This window comes from Malaclemys terrapin, chromosome 2 (genome assembly GCF_027887155.1).
Source record: "Malaclemys terrapin pileata isolate rMalTer1 chromosome 2, rMalTer1.hap1, whole genome shotgun sequence".
NCBI lineage: Eukaryota > Metazoa > Chordata > Testudines > Emydidae > Malaclemys > Malaclemys terrapin.
Window position 1 is genome coordinate 2,332,202 of NC_071506.1, and position 23,209 is coordinate 2,355,410.

Below are 23,209 nucleotides of genomic sequence, written 5' to 3' on the forward strand. Positions count from 1 at the left end.
TAGTACCATAAAGTAATAACTATATTTTTTGCTCAAACATGAGAATTCAAGAATAGTCCAGAAGGAAGACAGGCAGTCCTTAAGAAAAAAGTATGAAATAAAAAAGTTTACCAACCTGAAGATCCTGCATGTTCAGACATGTTCCTTTCATTATCTTGAACGCAGCTTCCTCCTCAGAAGGAACACTTCTCATGAGGTTGTTTCATTCGGGCAACTGGGCCTTTCATTTCTTTGTTGCACTGTTTGCATTTTGCACGCCTGCCTGTCCTACCCACAGGTAGAGGAACTTCATGAAAATATTCCCCAAATGGGTCTCTTTTACGGCCTGCTGCCAGCCTAGGTTTTCCCTTCTAGTGAGAGAATGGTATGGTAGATCTCAAATCAATGAAGGCTACACTCAGAAAGACCTTAAGACTTCTGGAATATGCTGCTCAAACAGTTTCACTTTTGTTTCTACTGCCTGTCCCTCCCTTCTCACAGTTATCTCCAGACTTCTTCTCCTTGTCCAGATCTATTCCGCCCCCAACAATCTTCTATTCATTGAACTTTTTGAGACTTTGCACTTTTAGAGAGAGGTAAGGGATTGACTCTGTGTACACAAATTTGCAGAGGGACAATAGTGTTGAGGTCAGTTATTTCTCACCTCTCTATATTATTTATTTATTTAAAAATATTTTTGCTGTTAACAAGCATGTTATCTCTGGAGACATAAATTCACAGTTTGAGAACTGCAAAACTAAGCATCTCTGATGGTGTCTTCTAGGCTGAGCTCTGAGTCCCATTGGGTAGATAGAAAGATTAACCTACATAATCTATACAGAAGCCCCTGGAACCTCATAAGATTGGGTCCCTAATCCATGAACTATTGGAATTTATTTACAAACATTTTCTTAAACATGACATGAATATATTGTGTCATACTACAGAATTAGAATTTATAATCCCTATACATGGATACCTCTCTGAAACCTGATTCCATGATGCGATATCTTTGAGCTATCATGTATCTTAATTAAAACTTTCTTTAGATAAAAAAATTTTGAGCAAAAAATGTATCAAAAAGTCCAATTTTTAAATAAAAAAAATCATTTTTTTAAATTTTGTTAATTTTAAAAATTGTTGATTTTTATCCACACTGATAAAAATATTCAGAACACCAACATTAGAAGACCAAATGCCATAGCCCACATATGTTTGTTATTTTAGTTTAAAAATCCACCCCACACTGGGGCCTCGACGTGGAAACGGGGAGCGAATTCCACTGTCAGGGAGCTTGAGTAGCAAACAAGCTGCTGGCAGAATTTTGAAGTTAAACTTGGATAAGCCAAAAGGCCTGTCAAACCTGATCTCACTGGAGGGGTCGGAAACCCAGGACATGATATTAGAAGTTCCCCTAATGAGAGGGCCATATCTGTTAGGGCCTTTAAAAGTAAGTAATAAAAAGCTAAAATTAATAAGAGGAGATTTCTTTTCAAGCTGTTAGTTTAGAAAAACCTAATAACTGGGATGGGATGTTGGCGTTTCTTGTTTATTTCACTAGACTCGTGTGTGAAGCCTGAAGCACTGGGCCGCATGCTGTAGGAATTGAGCCTACGTGGCTAGAGGTTGGCTCATCTAGAGAAACAGGCACTGTTATATTGGCTCGGACCAGGGAAACATCTAGTTCAGTATCTTGTCTCTCCCAGTGGCCGGTACCAGATGCTTCAGAGGAAGGTGGACGGTTATGGAATAACCTGCCTCTTGGGGTAGTTTTGTCCTAACTCCAGACAGGAAGTGGTTGGCTTATTCCTTGAAGGAGGATTGATGTCCCTCCTATTTTTTTCCTCCCTGTCTGTGGTAACTAGTTGTTCTCCATAGTAATATCTAAGCTAGTGGTTTTCAGCTTTTCCCATACCTTGAGCCTGTTACAATAGAAACCAAGAATGGAACCCCCCTCCAATCTAGCCAACCCCAGGTTTAATCCTACTAGGCTCTTGGCCTCAGAGATATTTTGTGACCGTGAATTCTACAGGTTTATCACATGTATTCCCTTTTATCAATTTGCTGTCTTTCAGTTTCATTGACTATGGGCCTGTTTTTGTATTATTTGAGAGGGTAAATAGGAACACGCAATTTACTCTCTCTACCCTATTTGTTATTTTATACACCTTTGTCATTTCCTCTCTGAAGTCAACAGTCTGTGTCTCCTGTCCAACTCAGCCTCCCACTGATTCTGCTCTATCCTTTCTGAGATGTGATGAACAGAACTGAACATGCTGTCCTAGCGGAGGAGGCCTCCCTGATTTATTGAATGGCAGGATGATCTCAGTATTTCCCATTTTGTATGCTCTCCCCCCAGAAATATCTTTTTCCTGAGTAGTTACAGATGGGAACTAACAAGATTTTTCAATGTCTTATTTTGAGTCTTTGAATCTCCTTAATTGGCTCTTGGTAACGATGAGAGGCAATATGATCTAGTGCCCTGAGCATATCATGGAGCGCCAGAAACTCTGATTCTAGTAATCCCAGCTCTGCTCCTGTCTCACTCTGTGACCCTGGAGAAGTTGCTTTACCTTTGTGTGCCTCAGTTTCCAAAACGGGGTAATACCTCCTTCATGTGGGGCTTGTGAGGTTTACTTAGTGTTTGTCCAGGGTACTGCAAATGGAAAAGTGTTATGTAAACGCTGTGTGTTTGTGCTTTCTGTCACCTTTGGGTGGACAGGTGCCTTCGAGATGTGCCATGCAATTTCTTGGAGTTAACTTGACGGTTGGATTTCCTAGAGGAACAGAGTCCAGGATTTTGTGTGTGTTAAAGAATATATTTTTCTAAAACATAATCTATGTTGGCTGTGAAGTTTTTGCTAGTTTCCTGTTGGGCTGGGAGATCAGAACAGTTGTTGGAAGCCTACAAAGACAGCAGTTGGGTTCAGCATAAGGAAACATAAATGTCAAGGGCTGACAGATACATGTCCAATCAGAGGTAGGACAGGCCATCCTGCCTTATCCTCCTTCAGCGAGTGTGTATGTGGTTTCTGTAACCTATAGTGTTCTGCAGTGCTAAGCACTTGGTCAACAGTGTCTCTTTGAGCCTTTCTCCGGGTGTGTAGGTACAAGCTGCTATCAGGAATGGCTCCATGGACCACAAGTGGCCTGATATGGCTCACAGCGTGACTTGTTATTGTCTTAGTCTTCAGTACAGAGGCTTGACACCAGGGTGGATTTGATTTAAATCAAATTGATTTAAATCACTAGTCAGGAAGACTCGATTTAATCATGGATTTCTATTTAAAAGTGCATTCTTGTTGGTTGTTATAACCTTAATACATGTTCTTCACAACTCAGAGATAGAGGTAGGTTTCATTTTTAGAAGGTACACACTATACATTTTTAAAGTGATTTATTTTGAAAACTTTTCAGATTAGTTTTACAGCTATATCAGAAAATGAATGATTGTTTGGTTATTTCATTTACCAAAGGTAATTGAAGCAGATATTTATGAAGTCACTGGGAGGTGAACTATCTCCAATTCAACAGGTTAATCATTAATATTTGGAGGATTTTTGTGCCATGCTGGATTAGGAGGAGAACATCACCAGACAGACATTTAAATTGTTTTATTTAACTAAAACAACGATGTTACGTATTCTGGATTTTTTTTCTTCAACAGCAAACATATAATATTTTAATAAAACAAGTATATGAATTTCTGAATTTGGTTAAACATTCGAGTTTTTTAAAATCAGGTTTGTTTTTGTTAAAATTGTTTTAAAGTAAAATAGTTAAATGAACTATTAAAAAAAATTAAATTGACTGTGTCAGCCAGGTCAACGTGAGAAACTTAAAATATTGGCTTCTGCAGCTGACTCGATTGTCTTCACCTTCATTTTCCTGTTTGTTCGTAATCTGGAATTTCTCATATTTCTCTTTTTAAGATCTAACTCAGTTACTTCCAAATTTTAACAGCGTCAGCAGTAAAACAGCTATTTCCCTGCATTTTGTTCAAGGCTACAGAAATAGGCTTCAGGTACTCAGCATGTGTTCAACATTTCTTTTAAGCCCAATGTTGAGAACTTTAGCTGTGTGTAACGATGCGGCCTCTGGCAGGACACTACCGAGAGTGTCAGTTCAGGACAAATTGCTTAGAGCAGGGCAGTCACAGCCCAAGGCTGGGGTTTCTTCACTATTAAGGCACCAAACCAGCCAGACAGAGGGGACTTCGGTCTCACCCCACTGGCTAACCAGAAGTCATACAAGCAATTCCCTCAGATACTCCAGTTTTCCAGTACCACCACCAGTGCCACTCATTATGAGGACGAATGGTTGTGAAAACCAATACCCCAGTAAAAGAAAAAAGGTTCTCTCGATCCCATAGGACCAAGCCCCAGACCCAGGACACTATACCAATCAGATCTTACCCACAAATCATGCCGTTGCCAATCCTTTAGAATGTAAAATCTAAAGGTTTATTCATAAAAAGAAAGAAATATAGATGAGAGCTAAAACTGGTTACATGTAATCAATTACATACAGTAATGGCGAAGTTCTTGGTTCAGGCTTGTAGCATTGATGGAATAAACTGCAGGTTCAAATCAAGTCTCTGGAACATCCACAGCTGGGATGGGTCATCAGTCCTTTGTTTAGAGCTTCAGTTTGTAGCAAAGTCCCTCCAGAGGCTAGACGCAGGATTGAGGACAAAATGGAGGGGTTTCCAGGGCCTTTTATATCCTCTGCCATGTGGAAGGACCCCTTTGTTCTTCCTGTGGAACAAGCCAGGTGGAGTTTGGAGTCACATGGGCAAGTCACATGTCCATGCATGACTCATTTCTTTACAGGGAGAGCAGCCATTGCTCACATGCTACCTTGAATGTTCCCAGGAAGACTCCTCAGATGTGGATTGGAGTCTCCCAAGGTCCATTGTCAGTTAAGTGTTTCTTGATTGGGCACTTAATCTGAATCGTCCCTTCTCAAGAAGCTGGCCAAATGCTTCACTGGTGCTACTTAGACAACACACTGAGATACAAGTACAGAGCCAGTATTCATAACTTCAAATACAAAAATGATACACACATACAGACAGCATAATCATAACCAGCAAATTACAACCTTTTCATAGACATCTTCTTGACCTCCTTTGTACAAGTTTTGGTGAAACTATAGGACGTTGGTTGCAAGAATGACTTATATGGTCACAGTTCATGTCAATACTGTCACACCCTCAACACAAAATTGATGCAGGAAGGGGTGACATAAACATTGCTGACTGCATCCCAAGAGCTCCCCATCCTGGGTTCTGTCTCACTACAGCTAATATTGGGTTAGAAGCCGTATCAGTGTATAACAGAAATGGTTTATCAAAGCCATGTTCAATAATATGATTGAATCTTTTTACAAACTCAAGGTAAAACTTGGTTAGAACAATAGTGGATTGGATCTGCTCTTGCAGCACGGCTCCTGTATGTTTCATGTGATCTTGCCAAGAGCTAAAGAACATAGCTACTTTATCCATACAAGTTCTGGCAAATGTTTGGAACCCAATTAATATCAAGACAATGTAGATATTAATGTTGTCCATAGTATAGGAATCTTGGCATTTAGCCGTGAAAGCAATTTGGCAGCGTGCCTCGGTTTCCCTTTTCATACATCATATGAAGTCTGGAATGTCTTTTATCCTGTGAAAAGTCCCAAGACTGGTTACAGGCACTAACTGTGAAACATCTGTATCACAAGGTCTTTTAACATAAAATGTGTTCTTATGTATCACTCTTAACATGTTCAAGGGTTTTTCCAAAAGATTAGGCACATTGTACATTTTTACAGTTCTTGGTAATAGCAACACATTAGTTACAAAATCACCATCAGCAATAACAACAAATCCATTGCAAGTGTCCATCTACAATGATTTTTGTCATGCCAGACCTTTGGCCCAATACCATTGGGGTTTTGGCATTTTAGGGTTACCCTGTGGCTTCCCTTTGCAAAATTAAGTTCTCTCTTACATCAGGAAATGCGCACACAGCAGAATACTTACAAGAGGTAGCAGTAAAAGCTATAACAAACTGAACAATTTCAAATGTCTAGTACGCAGCTTGGTCACAGACAATGCTGCAAATGTATCCAAGATGAGAAGAAATTATTAGAAGAGAGTGAAGAGAGTCCCAAGCTAACAACATACGGTTGCAGTGCTCCTTTGAGGCACCTCCTAGCCAAAGACTTCATTCAGTGTTCCAGAAATAAAGGCTAACGTTGTTGAAATTGCAAAATACTTCCGTAACAACCACTTTGCAGCAGCTGCTCTGAAAAAAGTGGGAGGAACCAAGCTAACTCTCCCACAAGACGTGCGATGGAACTCAGTACTGGACTGTTTTGAGCACTATATCAAGAACTGGCCTAATCTGATGACAGTTTGTGAACAAAAACGTGAAAAAATAGATGGCTCTGTCACAGCCAAAGTTCTCAACATTGGGCTTAAGAGAAATGTCGAACACATGCTGAGTGCCCTGAAGCCTATTTCTGTAGCCTTGAACAAAATGCAGGGAAATAGCTGTTTTATTGCTGATGCTGTTGAAATCTGGAAGGAACTGAGTGAGATCTTAACGAGAGAAATATGCAATGACAGAGTTACATTGCAAGCATTAAAAAAAGCCAGTGGGACAAGCACCATCTCCAGCTCATTTTCTTGCAAATATTCTCAATACTCGGTACCAGGGTCAAACCTTAACTGGTGAAGAAGAGGAGTTGGCTATGACATGGACATCCAACAACCATCTCTCCTTAATGCCGACTATAATAAACTTCAGAGCTAAGAGTGAACCATTCAAGAAATATATGTTTGCTGATGATGCTTTAAAGAAAGTCACATCAGTGAACTGGTGGAAGTCACTTAAGCACTTGGATTCAAAGACTGTTGAAGTGATAATCTCACTTTTAACAGCAGTAGCTTCTTCTGCCGGTGTAGAAAGAATATTTTCTTCCTTTGGACTAATTCATTCCAAATTGAGAAGTTGTTTGGGACCTGAAAAAGCAGGAAAGCTTGTTTTTCTTTTCCAGATTATGAACAAACAGGAAAATGAAGGTGAAGACGACTGAGTTAGCTGCAGAAGCCAATATTTTAAGTTTCTTATGTTGACCTGGCTGACATAGTAAATTTAATTTTTTTTAATATTTCATTTAACTATTTTACTTTAAAACAATTTTAACAAAAACAAACCTGATTTTAAAAAACTTGAATGTTTAAATTCAAACATTCATATGCTTGTTTTGTTAAAATATTATATGTTTGCTGTTGAAGGGAAAAAAATCCAGAATATATAACATTGTTGTTCTAGTTAAATAAAACAATTTAAATGTCTGTCTGGTGATGTTCTCCTCCTAATCCAGCATGGCAAGAAAATCCTCCAAATATTAATGATTAACCTGTTGAATTGGAGATAGTTCACCTCCCAGTGACTTCATAAATATCTGCTTCAATTACCTTTGGTAAATGAAATAACCAAACAATCATTCATTTTCTGATATAGCTGTAAAACTAATCTGAAAAGTTTTCAAAATAAATCACTTAAAAAATATATAGTGTGTACCTTCTAAAAATGTAACCTACCTCTATCTCTGAGTTGTGAAGGATATGTATTAAGGGTATAATCAACAAGAATGCACTTCTATGTGGAAATCCATGATTAAATTGAGTCTTCGTGACTAGTGATTTAAATCGTGATTTAAATAAAATTGATTGAAATCAAATCCATCCTGCCTCTATATGTTATTTATTTAGTTATTTATTTAATTAAAAATATTTTTGCTGTTAACAAGCCTGTTACCTCTGGAGACATAAATCCACAGTTTGAGAACTGCAATACTAAGCATCTCTGATGGTATCTTCTAGACTGCGGGGGTGGGCGCAAACTTTTTGGCCCGAGGGCCACATCGGGGTTCCAAAACTGTATGGAGGGCCGGGTAGGGAAGGCTGTGCCTCCCCAAACAGCCTGGCCCCCACCCCATATCCGACCCCTTCTATTTCCCACCCCCTAACTGCCCCCTTCAGAACTTCCAACCCATCTAACCCCCCTGCTCCTTGTCCCCTGACCGCCCCGACCCCTATCCACACACCGCCCCGCCTCCTGACTGCCCCCCCCGGCATCCCACCACCTTATCCAACCCCCCTGCCCCCTGACTGCCCTCCCAACCCCTATCCACATCCCCGCCTCCTGACAGGTCCCCTGGGACTTCCACTCCCAACCCTCCCTGTTCCCCATCCCCTGACCACCACCCCAGAACCTCCACCCCATCCAACCGCCCCCTCCTCCCTGACTGTCCCTCCAGGGCCCCTGCTCCCTTACCCAACCCCCCCTGCTCCTTGTCCCCTAATCGCCCCCCTGGAACCCAACACCCCCTATCCAACCCCCCTGCTCCTTGTCCCCTAACTGCCCCCCTGGTACCCCACCTCCTATCCAACCCCTCCTGCTGCCTGTCCCCTGACTGCCCTGACCCCTATCCACACCCCTGCCCCCTGACATGCCCCCGGGACCCCACCTCCTCCTGGATCCAACTCCTCCTGCCCCCTGACAAGCCCCCCCAGCACCCCACACCCTATCCAACCCCCCCTGATCCCTGTCCCTGGACTGCCCCGACCTCTATCCACACCCCTGCCCCCAGCCAGGCCCCGGGACCCCACCCCCTATCCAACCCCCCCTGCTTCTTGTCCCCTGACCGCCCCCTCTCAGGACGCCCTGCCCCTAACTGGCTCCCTGGGACCCCACCCCCTGTCGAACCCCCTCCTGGCCCCCTTCCGAATGCGTCCCTGCGAACGTGGGCGGAGGACTCAGGCGGAGCAGGGACAGCCATGCAGCCGGAGAGAAGCTGCGGTTTCCCCTTCAAAGCGCAGCTTCTGTCCGGCTGGCTGCACGGCCGCCCGGTGTCGTCCTGAGTCCTCTGCCCGCGTTCGCGGCGCTTCCGCCACCCGCACTGCCTGCCTGCTCCCTGGAGGCTGCGGGTGAGCCTCCCTCCCCGCTCTCCTGGCCAGCTCGCCCCCGCGGCACGGCGAGGTGAGGCTGCGGGTGAGCCTCCCTCCCCGCTCTCCTGGCCAGCGCGCCCCCGCGGCACGGCGAGGTGAGGCTGCGGGTGAGCCTCCCTCCCCGCTCTCCTGGCCAGCGCGCCCCCGCGACACGGCGAGGTGAGGCTGCGGGTGAGCCTCCCTCCCCGCTCTCCTGGCCAGCGCGCCCCCGCGACACGGCGAGGTGAGGCTGCGGGTGAGCCTCCCTCCCCGCTCTCCTGGCCAGCGCGCCCCTGCGGCACGGCGAGGTGAGGCTGCGGGTGAGCCCCGCTCTCCTGGCCAGCGCGCCCCCGCGACACGGCGAGGTGAGGCTGTGGGTGAGCCTCCGTCCCCGCTCTCCTGGCCAGCGCGCCCCCGCGGCACGGCGAGGTGAGGCTGCGGGTGAGCCCCGCTCTCCTGGCCAGCGCCCCCCCGCGGCACGGCGAGGTGAGGCTGCGGATGAGCCTCCCTCCCCGCTCTCCTGGCCAGCGCGCCCCCGCGACACGGCGAGGTGAGGCTGTGGGTGAGCCTCCCTCCCCGCTCTCCTGGCCAGCGCGCCCCTGCGGCACGGCGAGGTGAGGCTGCGGGTGAGCCCCGCTCTCCTGGCCAGCGCGCCCCCGTGATATGGCGAGGTGAGGCTGCTTGGGGGGACAGCTTGGGAACAGCTTGGGAGGGGCCGGGGTCTCGGGGGCCGGGCAGGACGGTCCCGCGGGCCGTAGTTTGCCCATGTCTGTTCCAGACTGAGCACTGAGTCCCATTGGGTAGATAGAAAGATTAACCTAAAGAATCTATACAGAAGCCCCTGGAACCCCACAAGATTGAATCCCAATCCATGAGCTATTGGAATTTATTTACAAAACTTTTCGTAAACATGACATGAATATATTGTCTCATGCTGTAGAATTAGAATTTATAATCCCTATTCCATGATGAGATATCGCTGAGTTATAATGTGTCTTAATTAAAACTATCTTTAGATAGGTTTTTTCCTCAAAAAGCATTTTATCAAAAAAATTCAATTTAAATAAAAAAAGTCCGATTTTGTTTTTAAATCATTGCTCTTTACCCCCCTGCTTGGCAGGCGGAGAGTCGGCAGGTCTCCGCGTGCAGAGTTCGCTCTTCATCCTTTGGGTGCTGGGATCTGTAGTTGCCTTGGTCCCTGTGTCCCTGTTTATGGATGTTTCCGTCGGGGCTTTGAGCTCCTGGCAACGCACCAGTGGAGTCCCTAGTATAGCGACGTTTGGGTACCCCACTCTGAGTCCATTTGTGAGTTCTGAAAGAATGTGACCTGTCATCCCTCCTCATTGCCTAGAGCCATGGTTCTGCCCCTTTCACTGAAACCCCTTGTTCCTGGGTCTTGTGCCAGTGGACACCGTAATTATTCCTGGTTGTGTTGGATTGTCAGCACACAGGAGGCTGCATTTAAGCCAGATGTGCCCTGGCACAGCAAGCCTGGGGAGAGTCAAGGAACTGCTCACCCTGACCCTGAGGAAAGGGTGTGGTGACCTGCCCTGAGGCCGTTCTGGCCTCCCTTCCTGCCTGGAGAAGGGACCAGTTACCAGAGGTGCCTGAGCAGGAAGGTCGGCTCCTTGTGGAGGATCACGCCAGCTAAGCAGAGTGAGGAGATGTGAGAATTGCTCAGGCAGTACATGCCATTTGGGTTGCTGCGGCTGTAATGGAGCATTTCATGGGGTTTGTCTCTGCAGGCCGTCCTCTCTCAGACAGGATGGATGGCTGTGACCTGCTGTATTTTAGGCCCAGAAGATGTGGCCTTTGCCAGGAGTGCTCTGGGTTGGGCGGTTTGGGAGCTGCCCCTGATGTAAACCTTCCAGTCTTGAGACAGATCTGAGTTTTACCTCTGCTGGTGGTTTGTATCCTGGCTCGGTACTGACAGCTTTTTCTGGCTTTCTCCTTTGGGGAAGCAGCTTTCAGATGGCAGCTAACTGGTTCAGTGAGGATTTGGTGGCGCTTGTTCTTAATTGCTGTGGAGCTCTTGAAACTGGATACCAGTGGAGGGAGGTTTGTGCTGTTAGCTTAATTGGCCCCCTGGGTGGATAGGGAGTGTGCTTGGGGCAGGGAGGAGGGAGCGTGTGTGCTGCCAGAGGCTAAAAGGGCTGTCAGTTCTGCACACCCGAGGTCTTGTCACCAAGAGGAGGCCGGAATCTGGCCAGCGGTGGGAGTGTGGGCTTCCTTCATTCTCTTGCACACGTGCTGCTGACCTGAACGGGGTGAGAGGCTGGTTCTTCCCCGTGTTGGAGTAGAGCTGGAGCACAGTGCCCCTGGCAGCTAGGAATGTGTCTAGCCTCTGTCCTGGAAATACAAGCCACTGCTAGTCCTGTGTGTGCTCTCCCAGCTCCTTTTTCCATAGACCCCTTCCCGTTCATGTTTGCTCAGCAATTTGCATGCTTATCCTCCCTTTCCCTTTTGCTGGTGAGTTTGATTCTCATTTCCATTGGTTTGTGTTTGTATTTTTTAGGGTGATTGAGGTGCTGATCCCCTGTCTGTGGAAGCATGTCGGGCCCAGCGCCGAGTCGAGCCAGGGTCTATGCAGATGTGAACACTCAGAGACCCCGCGAGTACTGGGACTACGAGTCACACGTCGTGGAATGGGGGTATGACTGGGGTCAGGGAAACCCCAGGGACTTCTTTACTGGCTTGTGGTATTTCTAGGTTGCTTAGCACCGTAATATCATTGGCCCATATTGTCAAATGGGGCTAAAGTCAGGCTTCTGAAATATATATTTGAGCACCTTAATAATAATGATACCTAGCTCTTGCCTAGCTCTTACCATCACTAGATCTCAAAGCACTTTAGAAAGGAGGCATCTTGTATCGTTATCATTACCCCCTTTTTAGAGATGGGGAAACTGAGGCACAGAGAAGGGCTTTGGCTTGCCCGAGTAGCAAGCCAGTGGCAAAGCGGGGTGAAGAACCCAGGTCTCCAGAGGCCTGGTCCAGTGAGCGCTCTACTAGGTCACACTGCCTAGTAGATGGAACACTAGCAATAAGTGGCTTCCCTTTCAGAGGTACTGAGCGCCTGCCATTCCAGGTCCCCAGCACCTCTGAAAATTCAGCCATTTTCATTTTGGTGCCCAGCTTTAAGCACCTGCGTTTGAAAACATTGGCCTAAGTGCCTAATGCTGTGATTAGGATTTGCAGAGCATAGTCTGTAGGGGGAGCTACTGAGGATTCGGGCTGTGGTAAGTTTTTATAATTTAAAAGAAGATTAAAATCAAGTTATAGTAAATCATTTTCCAAACAAATTTTGAAGCCCCTATTGCTCTGAGCTGGTCTCTTCAGCTCTGTCTGTGCTTTGGGTACTTTCCCATCATTGCTAGCACCCGTGGAGCTGAACTGACTGTTAGCTTTAGGAAGCGACAAAGAGTCCTGTGGCACCTTATAGACTAACAGATGTATTGGAGCATGAGCTTTCGTGGGTGAATATCCACTTCGTCAGATGCATTTAGTGGAAATTTTTTATACCTGCCTCTGGAAATTTCCACTACATGCATCTGACGAAGTGGGTATTCACCCACTAAAGCTTATGCTCCAATACATCTGTCAGTCTATAAGGTGCCACAGGACTCTTTGTTGCTTTTTACAGATCCAGACTAACACGGCTACCCCTCTGATACATGTTAGCTTTAGGTATAGATAGGCATCCCGTGGCCTCTCTCGTTTTCAACACCAAGTCCTGTAACTCCACTCAGAGCAGATCTAAATGACAGCACTGAAAATGCTCTTGGCAGCCAGCAATGCCCCTATAGCAGGGTTCCCAATGCTCCTAGCATCAGTGGAGCTGGTGGTAAGCTTGACAAATGACCCTCGTGTGGAGAGGGTCTTTGCCAGTCTTGTGTGGTGGCTGGTTTGGAATGTGGGACTTCTCACCGCTGCGGAAGTGGGCTGCTCTTTGAGTGCTAGTGACTATAGGTACATCTGTAAAATAAGCTTTAGCTTTTCACTTAAAACTTCATATGAGCTAGTACCAGGCCCACTCTGCTGTGCTGGGACTGGCAACAGTCAGCGCTAACTGCAGTGTTGAGTTTGTTCTGTTCACTGGGAACGGGACTGAGAGATACCCCCCGCCCCAAACTCATTTCATATACAGGCCACTGAACAGCCTGGACTGGGACCGGTGACCTGGAGATGAAAGGTTCCTTGTCCAATTCCTAATCTCCTGAGCCAGCCCCCAAACCTTGAGTATCTCCGGTGATGATAATTCTACATCCTCCCTTGGAAGCTTGTTCTGTCACTCAGACTGTTCTTAGAATTAACCTTTTTCCTAATACTGACCCGGAACTTTCCTGTGCTTGTTTCCCATTGAACAAGAACGGATCCCTGCTGTCTCTTGCACACAACCCACTGTGTTTTCTTCATTTGCTGAGCCTGACGTGGTTGGGTTGTGTGTCCATGCTGTCCACTTGTCTCCCCGTGTTTCTCTCTGTTGAGAGATCAGCTCCTTTTATTGACTCTGGTAATTTGCAATGTATGAAGTCAAACTCTCCGCCTGTTGTTCCCTTTCTTTCCCCACCTTGTTTACTTTTATCAGATCTTTGGAGGCTTTATGCCTTTCCTCCCTAACCTGCCAGAAATAATTATCAATACTTTGCTAGTTCCTTTAGTCCTCTCAGGTGAATTTCATGAGGCCCTGATGATTTAACTTAAATGCAGGTTCTCTGGGTGGTATTTATCCTATTATTTCCTGATTCCCCCTTGTTAAGATTATTTTTACAGTGCTCCAGACGTGCATGACCCTTTATAGACAAATAGAAATGGACAGGTCCCTGCCCAGTGGAGGGCAGCATTGCATTTCAAGTATTATGTAAATCTTTGCCCTCCTTTAGTGCCTTCCATCAGTAGATGTTGGAGTTTGGAATGAATTAATCCTCACAACCCACAACTATCCATTTTGTAGATGGCAAAACTGAGGCACAAAGAAGGGACGTATTGCTCAGGGCTACTCAGGGCGGAGCTGGCAATAGACTCAAGGAGCCCTGACTCCATCTGCTCCTCAAAGGGAAGAGTGCCAAGTTTTTGAATCGCCAAAACCATCTTCTTCAGCATGGAAGTGTTTACCCTCAGGGTTCTGGGTGGATTCCATCTGGATAGCTGCATTCTTCCAGCAATAATCTGCACACACACTTGTGAACTTACACTCTGTTAAGCAGCTGTTGTGTCCCATCCCAGAGATGGTGAGTGAAGTGTTCTCTGTTAGTATCTAATCATAAAGCCCTTTGAGTCCTTTTGAGGTACACAAGAGAGCAGTATTCCTTATCACCAGGTCTAGGATTTGTGGGTACGTTTGTGGAGCCCTGTATGCTACAGAACAGCTCCCCGTTCTCTTGCCCTCACCAGAGTCTTTGGGAGAGCTGCTCTCTGAAAATGACCCAGTGTTCAGTTCTGACCTGGTTCTCCTCCTCCATTTTCTTTTCTGCTTGTACAGCAACCAAGACGACTACCAGCTTGTGCGGAAACTTGGCCGCGGCAAATACAGTGAAGTCTTTGAAGCCATCAACATCACCAACAACGAGAAAGTTGTGGTGAAAATCCTTAAGGTGGGTATGTCGGGCGGGGGGCTGTGATCCCCATCCTGTTCCCCACCTGGTGCTCCCTATTCACCCCGTCCCTGTGCATTTGAGGTATGTGCTACTGATCTTTGGGTGACGGATCCTTTGCTGTGGAAGGCTGTAGTCACGAGACAGGAAGGGAGAACTTTGCATTGGCTGTCCTGTGCTCCTCTCCCGACATGCAGTTCAGATTGCTGATGTGACGAAGAGTCTGGGGGAGGGGCAGGCAGATCAGCGCACATTCCCTGTGCTCCTCCTCATATTGAAACTCCACATGTTCCCTCTTTGCCCCTCTTCTCCACCATCCACTTACCCCACTCACTGTCAGAGCTTCTGAGGCGGGGGGGGGAATCTATTAACACATGCCAGTCTCTGCCCCACTTGGAGGTGCTGCGGGACACTCCCACACACACAAACAGCCACGACTTTCGTACCAGAGGCACCAGGCCTTGTTGTTGCTGCGATCTAAAACTATAGGAGCAGGGGTTGGCCATGACTATAATAGGGTTAAAAAGGAACTAGAGAAGTTCACAGGGGATAGGTCTATTGATGGCTATTAGCCAGGATGGGCAGGGATGGTGTCTCTAGCCTCTGTTTGCCCAAACCTGGGAATGGGCGACAGGGGATGGATCACTTGATGATTCCCTGTTCTGTTCACTCCCTCTGGGGCGCCTGGCATTGGCCACTGTCAGCAGACAGGATACTGGGCTAGATGGACCTTTGGACTGACCCAGTGTCCGTTCTTATGTTCTTATGATATACTTGGCTGAAACATCCGCTCTCCGCCCCCGAGATGGCTGCATCTCAGTGGTGCTGTGTATGGAGTTTATGAATGCCGTGGCGGGTGAGCATTGCCATTTCAGTGGGTCACAGCAGCCCTGCAAATCCAGCATGAAATCCACAAGCTGAGACCAGCGTGGTTCCCCACCGCCCAGAGGAGAAACCGTAACTGGGGGGTGGGATAGCTCAGTGGTTTGAGCATTGGCCTGCTAAACCCAGGGTTGTGAGTTCAATCCTTGAGGGGGCCATTTAGGGATCTAGGGCAAAATCGGTACTTGGTCCTGCTAGTGAAGGCAGGGGGCTGGACTTGATGACCTTTCAAGGTCCCTTCCAGTTCTAGGAGAGAGAGGATATCTCCATTATTTAAACTGTGTCCTCGCTCCCAGGAGATGAAACCTGCTGGCAGCTCAGCGTTCCAATGGCTCCACACCACACACAGTGTGTTACGGAAGCTCCCGTCTCCGTGGGCAGGAACGCAGACTGAGCAGCACTTCAGAGACGGGATGGGGGCTGCTGTCTTCAGCCCATATCCTCCATGTGGGGTTTCCATGCTGTCGCCCAAGTCATTGTGGCAAACGGGTCCAGTGAGGAATGCATGGTGGTAACACTCTGATTTTCTGTTTTGTAGCCAGTAAAAAAGAAGAAAATCAAGCGTGAGATTAAGATCCTGGAGAATCTCCGAGGAGGCCCCAATATTATCAGCCTGCTAGATATAGTCAAAGACCCCGTGGTAAGAAGTGTGGGCTGGAAGGGAAGGGGTTAAAGACGAGAAGGAACCGTAGTTGTTTAGTCTGCGCTGACTAATGCCAGCTATGGTCTCACCAGTGATTCCTACAGAACAAGTTTCTGGGCCTTGAGGCAGCAGCACACCTCCCACACAGGAAGTCATGGGCAGGGCCATATGTTCAGCCCTCGGGGGCTGGGGGAAGCCTCTTGCACTGCGGCAGTGATCCCCCTGGCTGATTCAGGAGCCGTGGGGTACAGGCGGGGCCTGCGTGCAGCCCTCTAGCGCCCAGGTAAAGGAGGTTGTGTGTCGGGGGTATCCCCAGGTCACCTTCTATTAACTGAGATGTTTCCCCATTGGAACATCTGCTCTCTTGCCCCGTTTTGTGGGTCACTGGCAGGCGACTCTGCCGTGGGGCAGTCTGCCTTCCCCACCAACCTGCAGGACAACAACAAGCTGATTCTGAACGTGCCCCTTTAGGAGCCCTTCTAGTTAGTTAATGGACAAGCGAGGCTATAGGGTTCTGCACCCCAGAGCTTCTGTCTGTGCTCTAGGTGGCCCTTCCCACGCTTGGAACGGGCTGGACTGACGGCTTTGCGGGGAATGGTGGAGGAGGTGGAGAAACAGGACTCATCAGGCCCTGGCTCTGGGTTGTTTTATAGGCGGGCTGGTTGTCTTGAACCCGGACACTTGCTCCTGGACTGACCCCTTTAATGTAGCACGTTGCAGTAGGGAACACTGTGCCAGTCCCAGCACAGTGACTTAGAGTGAGGTTACGGTGAGAAAAGTGACAATATAATGACGGTTCACTTCTTATGCCACATGGCAGCCTCCTTTGTCTGTCACACCTGCCTCTGGTACTGGCCAAAGGGGCATTTACTCCTCCCGTCCCCACCGAGCCGGGGCAACTCTGGGAGTCAGCCGGGTTCCATTCTGCCTGGTGCCTCGACAGCAGAACTGCCAGCTCGGTTCCTGGTGCAGGTCCTTAGTCCCAGTGGTGATGTGGGAAACAGGAGGAGTCTGGCTGGCGTTTGAGAGTCGAAGGGAAACGTGTGCTTCTGGCAACCAAACTATGTTTTTTTCACGTGAGAGCTGAGCATGCAGGATCTGGAAGCTGCCAAGAGAGGACAAATCTGGGAGCCACCAGGTGGCTTCTCGGATCAGAGCTGTACCATAACCCCAGCAGTGCTGGTAGGCACCACGGGGATAAATCAGACCTCAGCTGGATGCAGCGTTTTCCTTCATTCCTGCCCTAAACTGCTTTGTAGTATTGCTGTTAAATACTTGCTGCGTCTCACCCCAGAGGTGGCTGCATTTCATTGGTTGGTGAAGTGATTAATATATATGTATGCATGTGCTTTTTGTGTTATGGTATGTGCAATACGTAACGTGGGGCACTACACACACAACTGGAGATGATCCTGGCCCGGGTGGCTTTCCAGTCCAGTTCTCTAGGGTAGCTGTGTGCAGTGTGATGCTGCTTGTGAAGCTCCTCAGGACCCTTTGAGAGGGAGCGCGAAGGGTTCTGGGTCCTCAACAGGGCAAGAGACCTGCGTCTTGTATCTGCCTTGCTAAACCCCTGGCTGGCTCTGTTATCTGTGTGCAGGACTAAACCACTTTCTTTTCTTTCTCTGCCTTGGAATGGCTGGTGCTGCCGCGCAGTCTCGCACGCCTGCCCTGGTCTTTGAACATGTCAACAACACGGACTTCAAGGTGAGTGAGCGCCACCAGGTCATGCTCAGACTCCTGCCCAGCACATAACTGCTGTGCCCAGCCCCTCGTTGCCTCATGCAGGGGAGGGAAGGCCTTGAGTGGGCCTCCGCTGCCGAGCCCATCAGGAATGGTTACTGTCCCCCTTCAGTGCAGATGGGCTGGGAAGTGCTGACTGTGACCTGCAGTCATCACAGACTCCCTCAGGGACGTGCTGGTGCTGTTGACTGAAGAGGCTTAAAATCGGGGGGAGGAACCCAGGAGCTGGCTGCACGGGATAGGAATTGCTGCACTGGACTGAGCTTCCCTCCAGCTCTGACACACTGTTCGGGGGTAGCCTACCTCCGCCCCATATCCTGTCTCTGGCAGTGGCCTGTACGTGATGCTTTAGAGGAACCTGACAGCCACCTAATGCCGTTGGCCAAATGCATATTTGGGCCTGGGGACAAGGCCTCCAGCATGTTCACAGTGGAAAAACGAGAGTGTATGAGCAGGGGGTGGGACTAGACGCCCTCCTAAGGTCTCTTCCAATCCTGTGATTCTATGATTATTAGTTCTTGTGAGAGTAAATGACGTAGTGATTAGGCCCCTCTCTGTCCCCAGTGGTGGTATTTTCGGTGGTAAGTACACTTTAACCCCGGTGTCTCCTTGATGTTCCAGTCAGCCCCCCTCTCCTGCAATCCCTGTTTCCTGTGTGCCAAGGGGCTCATCTCTGACCTGTCTCAGACAGGTGCCGTCTGCCCTCGGTGGGTTGTTTCAGCACTGCCAGGCATTCTTTTTCCATCCCAGTTCGTCTAGCTCAGGGGTTCTCAAACTGTGGGTCGGGACCCCAAAGTGGGTCACAACCGGGGGTCACCAAGGCTGATGTTAGACTTGCTGGGGTCTAGGGCCCAAGCCCCACTGCCTGGGGCTGAAGCCGAAGCTCGAACCCCACTGCCCTGGGCTAAGGTTACATGCTCCCCGCCCAGGGCAGAAGTCCTTGGGCCTCAGCTTTGCCCCCCTGACCACCCAGGGCTTTGGTCCCCCTGTCCTGGGGTCGTGTGGTAATTTTTGTTATCAGAAGGGGTCACAGTGCAATGACATTTGAGCCCTGCTGGTCTAGCTCCATCCTCAGTGCCAGGATCTAGTAGCACCAAGTTCTCCCTGTTCCTAGGCCTAGGACGGGAGCATCTTGGTTCATCTGCTCTACCTCCATTTCACGATATGGGAGTAGTGGAGTGCGGATGAAGGCCTCTGTGGGTTGTGGGGTTGACCAGTTTGTGGGTTCAGCTCCTTTTCTGTTGGTATTGATGGTTCCTGGTTGTAACAGTTGGGGCACAAAGCAGACACTGTGGGCTGTGCACTAGAGACCTACCAGAGTGAGGGTTACAATCTTAAGAGCCCAGAATGGCCTGAGTCCGGCCCCAGTCCTTCGAGACCGCTTCTCCCCTTGGGCCCCTTCCAGGAGCATTCCCAGTTGGTTGGCCAGGCCTGGAGTTTCAGGGCCTGAGGTCTGAGCACAAAAGTCCTCCTCTGTTGTGCAATTCCTGCGTTGTGCAGGAGGCTAGCGAGCCCCGACGTGTGCAGCGGCGCTGTTGTGCCAGTAGACGTGCATGGCACTGCCCCAGAGCATTGCAGGAGACAATAAGATGCTGTGCACAAGCGTGTGGGGCATTTCATTAACTGCGCTCCGATTCCTTGCTTGCAGCAATTGTACCAGACGCTATCTGACTTCGACATTCGATTCTACATGTATGAAATCCTAAAGGTGAGTGCCCCAAGACAGAGGGCAGGGACCTCGCCTGTCTTCCTCAGGTGATGGGTGGGTGCAGTGATCGGGGGTGAGGTGCTACGTCTCCTCCTTGTAGTCAGAATGCAAAGGCAGGAGGCAGGGCACAGCAGCCAGTTGGCTACACAACCCCCCTGAGTTGGTGCCTGCTAGCCACATGTGATGGCTTCCTAAGCAGCAGCACAAGGAGCTCACAGGTGACTCCCAGCCAGGCAGAGGAACCAGGCTGTAGTTTGTTGGTGAGTGGGACGATGTCTTGGGATGTGGAAATCCCAAAGTCACTGACTCGTTGAGGTGCTGTGCCCCTGAGAAGCCATCCATCCTCCTTCCCCACTTCAGGCCCAGTAGCAGGGTTGGCGTTAGATGCAAGCCGCCAGCGTGGGGTTTTCTAAGCTGACTGGCTGGCGTGAAGAGGGGGTATCAGCGCTTTATGTAGGTGTCACCTGGTCCCGCCTTACAACCATCCCCCTTCCAGCCACGGACTGGCCAGAATCCCATGGTGCAGCTCCTTAGTCACAGGGCTTGAGATGAACCCTAGGTCTCACCCTCGGCACCGGGCCGGACCACGGAGAGTCTGCGGCTGAGAATTGGACCGGGGAGTTTTGCATGGTGCTGCAGAGCACTAGCCCCTGGGCCAAGGGTCAGCTTGGGAAACCAGAGATCAGGGCTGGCGTGGAACTGGCATCAGTGCCGCAGGGGTAGCCAGTGTGCAGACCACTGGATAGTCTTTAATGCTGCCTGCGGCTCCTGGGAAGTTTAATAGAGCGTCCTGGCAGAGCCCTCCTCTGGGTGAGTTTGGTAACAAAGGTCCCTGGTTTTCCTCCCGCGGGAATGCAGAGCGGTCGGAAGCAGGAGAGTATATTGGTTGGGTGATCAATCCTATGGGCCTATCTGGGGCAGTAAAAGGGCCTGCACCTGAACAGAGCCCGGAGAATGTGTGGGCTCAGATCTCGGGGTTCCGCTCTCCCTGCTGCCTGGGTGTTCAGCTCATGGAGTTCCTGCGGTTGCATGGCTGATTCCCAGCACAGCCTGTGAATCTCTCCCTCGGGTACAGCTGCTGCCAAACCTTACATCTGACAGTGCACTCCCTGCGCCTAGGTACGCGGGCGCCTTGCTAGTCAGTGACATGACCCTGCCGCTGCTGTTCTGTTCCCAGGCACTGGATTACTGTCACAGTATGGGGGTCATGCATCGAGACGTCAAGCCACACAATGTCATGATAGACCATGAGCACAGAAAGGTAAGGTGGGGCCTGCCACAGGCTGGCTTGACCGCTGGCCCCCCAAAATCCCGCAATTGAACGTGCCTTTCTTTCCCAGCCTCTGCCCTAGGGCGGGTGGGAGACACGCTGCCGAGCCGCACCGGATAGCTCAGTTGTGTGTGTTTGATGTAGTGTGATGAGGGAAGAAGCTGCTGCTTTCTAGGCCCCCCGCCCACGGTATCTGATGCAGCAGTGAGCAGAGACCATTAGCCTTGTCTTCCAAACTCGGCTTCCAAGTCCCAATAAAGAAACCTCCTGAAAATAGCAGAGCAGAGAGTCCTCTTCTTGCACACCCGTGTGCACATTTGCTCACGCTTCTCCGTTGTGCTCCCTCAGCTCATTTACACACCGTGCCTATCCTGATCGGAAACTTAGCGGCAGTTTGCTCAGCTGTGGTTTTAATACCATTGCTTCCTTGGATTGTGTTAATGCCGCTTGGGGCACCTTTCCCCTGTGCTATGTTCCAGTCTCTCGCTCCCACTTCCTACAGTGAGGGCATAGCAGCAGTGGGCACCGGGGGCTGGTGGGATGCAGGCAGCGAGTGGGTTCGAGTGGAGCCTTGCCTGGGTAGAGACTGACCAGCCCTGGGGGTAGCTCGTCCCCAGCAGGCTGCAGCCTGGGGTGATGAATTTGCAGCTGTCCCCCAACACTCCTGTTTGTCTGGGGATACAGGTGCCCATAAAAACGACACCTGTATCTAGTAAACTTGGTTTTATTTGCCACCTGTTTGTCAGTAACTTGGGCTTGTAAATGTAACTTTAGATTGCTCCCAGAGCCTTTGTAGTGAGCTGCCATCTGGGACCCTGGAAAAACCCCAGGACTTCAAAGGGAGGTTGCTCAGAGAGCTGTGCTGGTCGTTCTCGTGTGGTGTGTGTCAAGGGCAAAACCACCTATTGCCAGCAAACTCCTGTGATCATTAGCAGGGAAAGAATGTTCTCTCTCTATGTGACCGCTCAGGGGCCATGTTCTTCCACTTCCTTCTGCTGGGGAGGTGAGGCCACCTGTTCCGGTCACTTCGTTCCTGGTCAACTTCCCTTCAGTTTATCCATAGCACCTTCCCAGCTCTGCCGCTGACTTAACTGCAGGGCTTTGGACAAGTCATTTCCCCTCCGGGGCTAATATTGATCTACTTCAAGGGGCTGTTTGTGAAGCTCATTAGGAATTTGTTCACATTTAGAAAGTGCTTTGAGATCCTCAGATGTGTTGTGTTAATTCAGATGGAATAAATGGGCCCAAAGAGTCAAAGGTGTAACGTGACCTGAAACTGTCCAGCACTAAACAGTGTTAAACAGAGTTTGGGGTTTGGTACGCAGAGAGCTGCCTGCTTAGTCCCGTGGCAAACACCCCACGAAAGCGCTTTTTAACCTTTCGTGAAGGATACGGAAAAGAAGGAAAAGCATTTGAAGCATTCGAAATGTCAGGCATTAGGTCAAGCTTTCATTTTAATAACATCCCTTGTTCCCTTTCCCTTTAGCTGGACAGAGATTTTTAGAAGGAAAATGCCCCTGGTCTGACAGCCTCTTAGCTGTTGCTAAAGATCGTAATGACTGTCCTTTTGGGGAAGAGAGACGTTGGTAGAGGTGGGCTGGAGCTGCTGCTAAAGTCCAGTCCCGTTTCAGAAAAGATAAATGACGCCAAACACACACGCAAGGGGAATGAAAAGAGCAGCAAAGATAGCAAATGCAGCTTCTGTCTCTGGTGCTGACTCTGACTTGCAAGCTCGCGGCTGGAAAACACAAGCATGGCATGCAGTTTGATCAGCTGCTCCGAGACTTGGCATCGGGTGTTCAAGGCATTGCATTTAGCTGCCTTTCCGGTCACAAAATATCCAGTCTTGTCTGACTATGCTAGACGTTATTAGACAGAAGGCAAAAGGAGAGGGCTAAGAAAGAGAAGAAATAAGGCAGGGAAGGAAAAGGACATGGGATGGAGGGGGAGACGAAGTGGTCGGGATTTAGCGAGTCAGTGGAGGTGGTGATGTCGTCAGTTTCCCCTTCTCTGGCCTGGCCTGGTCAGGACATCTCTCGGAGCTGGGATGAAGGCGGGTGGGGTCCCAGTAGCCTGTGGGGGCGGCAGCCAGAACGGTGAAGCTTAGTTTTCCCCTCCTCTTGTCTTGCAGTCAGCGTCACATGGCAGCTTTTTCCCAAAAAGTCTCCTTTTGAGGACCCCAAAAGAGAGAAATGGGTGGAAAACCCCTTCCCTCCTCTCCTTATTTTGTTCACCAATTAGGCCTAATTTCTGACCTTCCAATTTTGTTCACTGATTTCAGGTCCCACCCTTCTGGTTACCAGGCATGATCTTAACACTGTCCTTGAGTTATGTCCGGGGCCCCTTTCTGTTTGTGCTAATTCAGTTTTTGTCTCCATTTGTGCCTTTTCCCATCAGCACTTCTTGT

The 23,209-nt window shown here is 49.0% G+C and overlaps 1 protein-coding gene across 1 annotated transcript in view; it reads left to right on the top strand.

Annotated features, from left to right (window-relative positions):
- The window catches only part of LOC128831759 (casein kinase II subunit alpha-like), a 52,041-nt gene that overhangs the window by 20,585 nt on the left and 8,247 nt on the right, over window positions 1-23,209 (top strand). Inside the window, exons 3-8 of the mRNA XM_054018497.1 lie at window positions 11,481-11,616; window positions 14,448-14,559; window positions 15,980-16,081; window positions 17,738-17,788; window positions 19,473-19,532; window positions 20,710-20,793. Of these exons, the coding sequence (XP_053874472.1) occupies window positions 11,516-11,616; window positions 14,448-14,559; window positions 15,980-16,081; window positions 17,738-17,788; window positions 19,473-19,532; window positions 20,710-20,793 (510 nt within the window). The 5' untranslated portion in view covers window positions 11,481-11,515. The remainder of the gene's footprint in view (window positions 1-11,480; window positions 11,617-14,447; window positions 14,560-15,979; window positions 16,082-17,737; window positions 17,789-19,472; window positions 19,533-20,709; window positions 20,794-23,209) is intronic.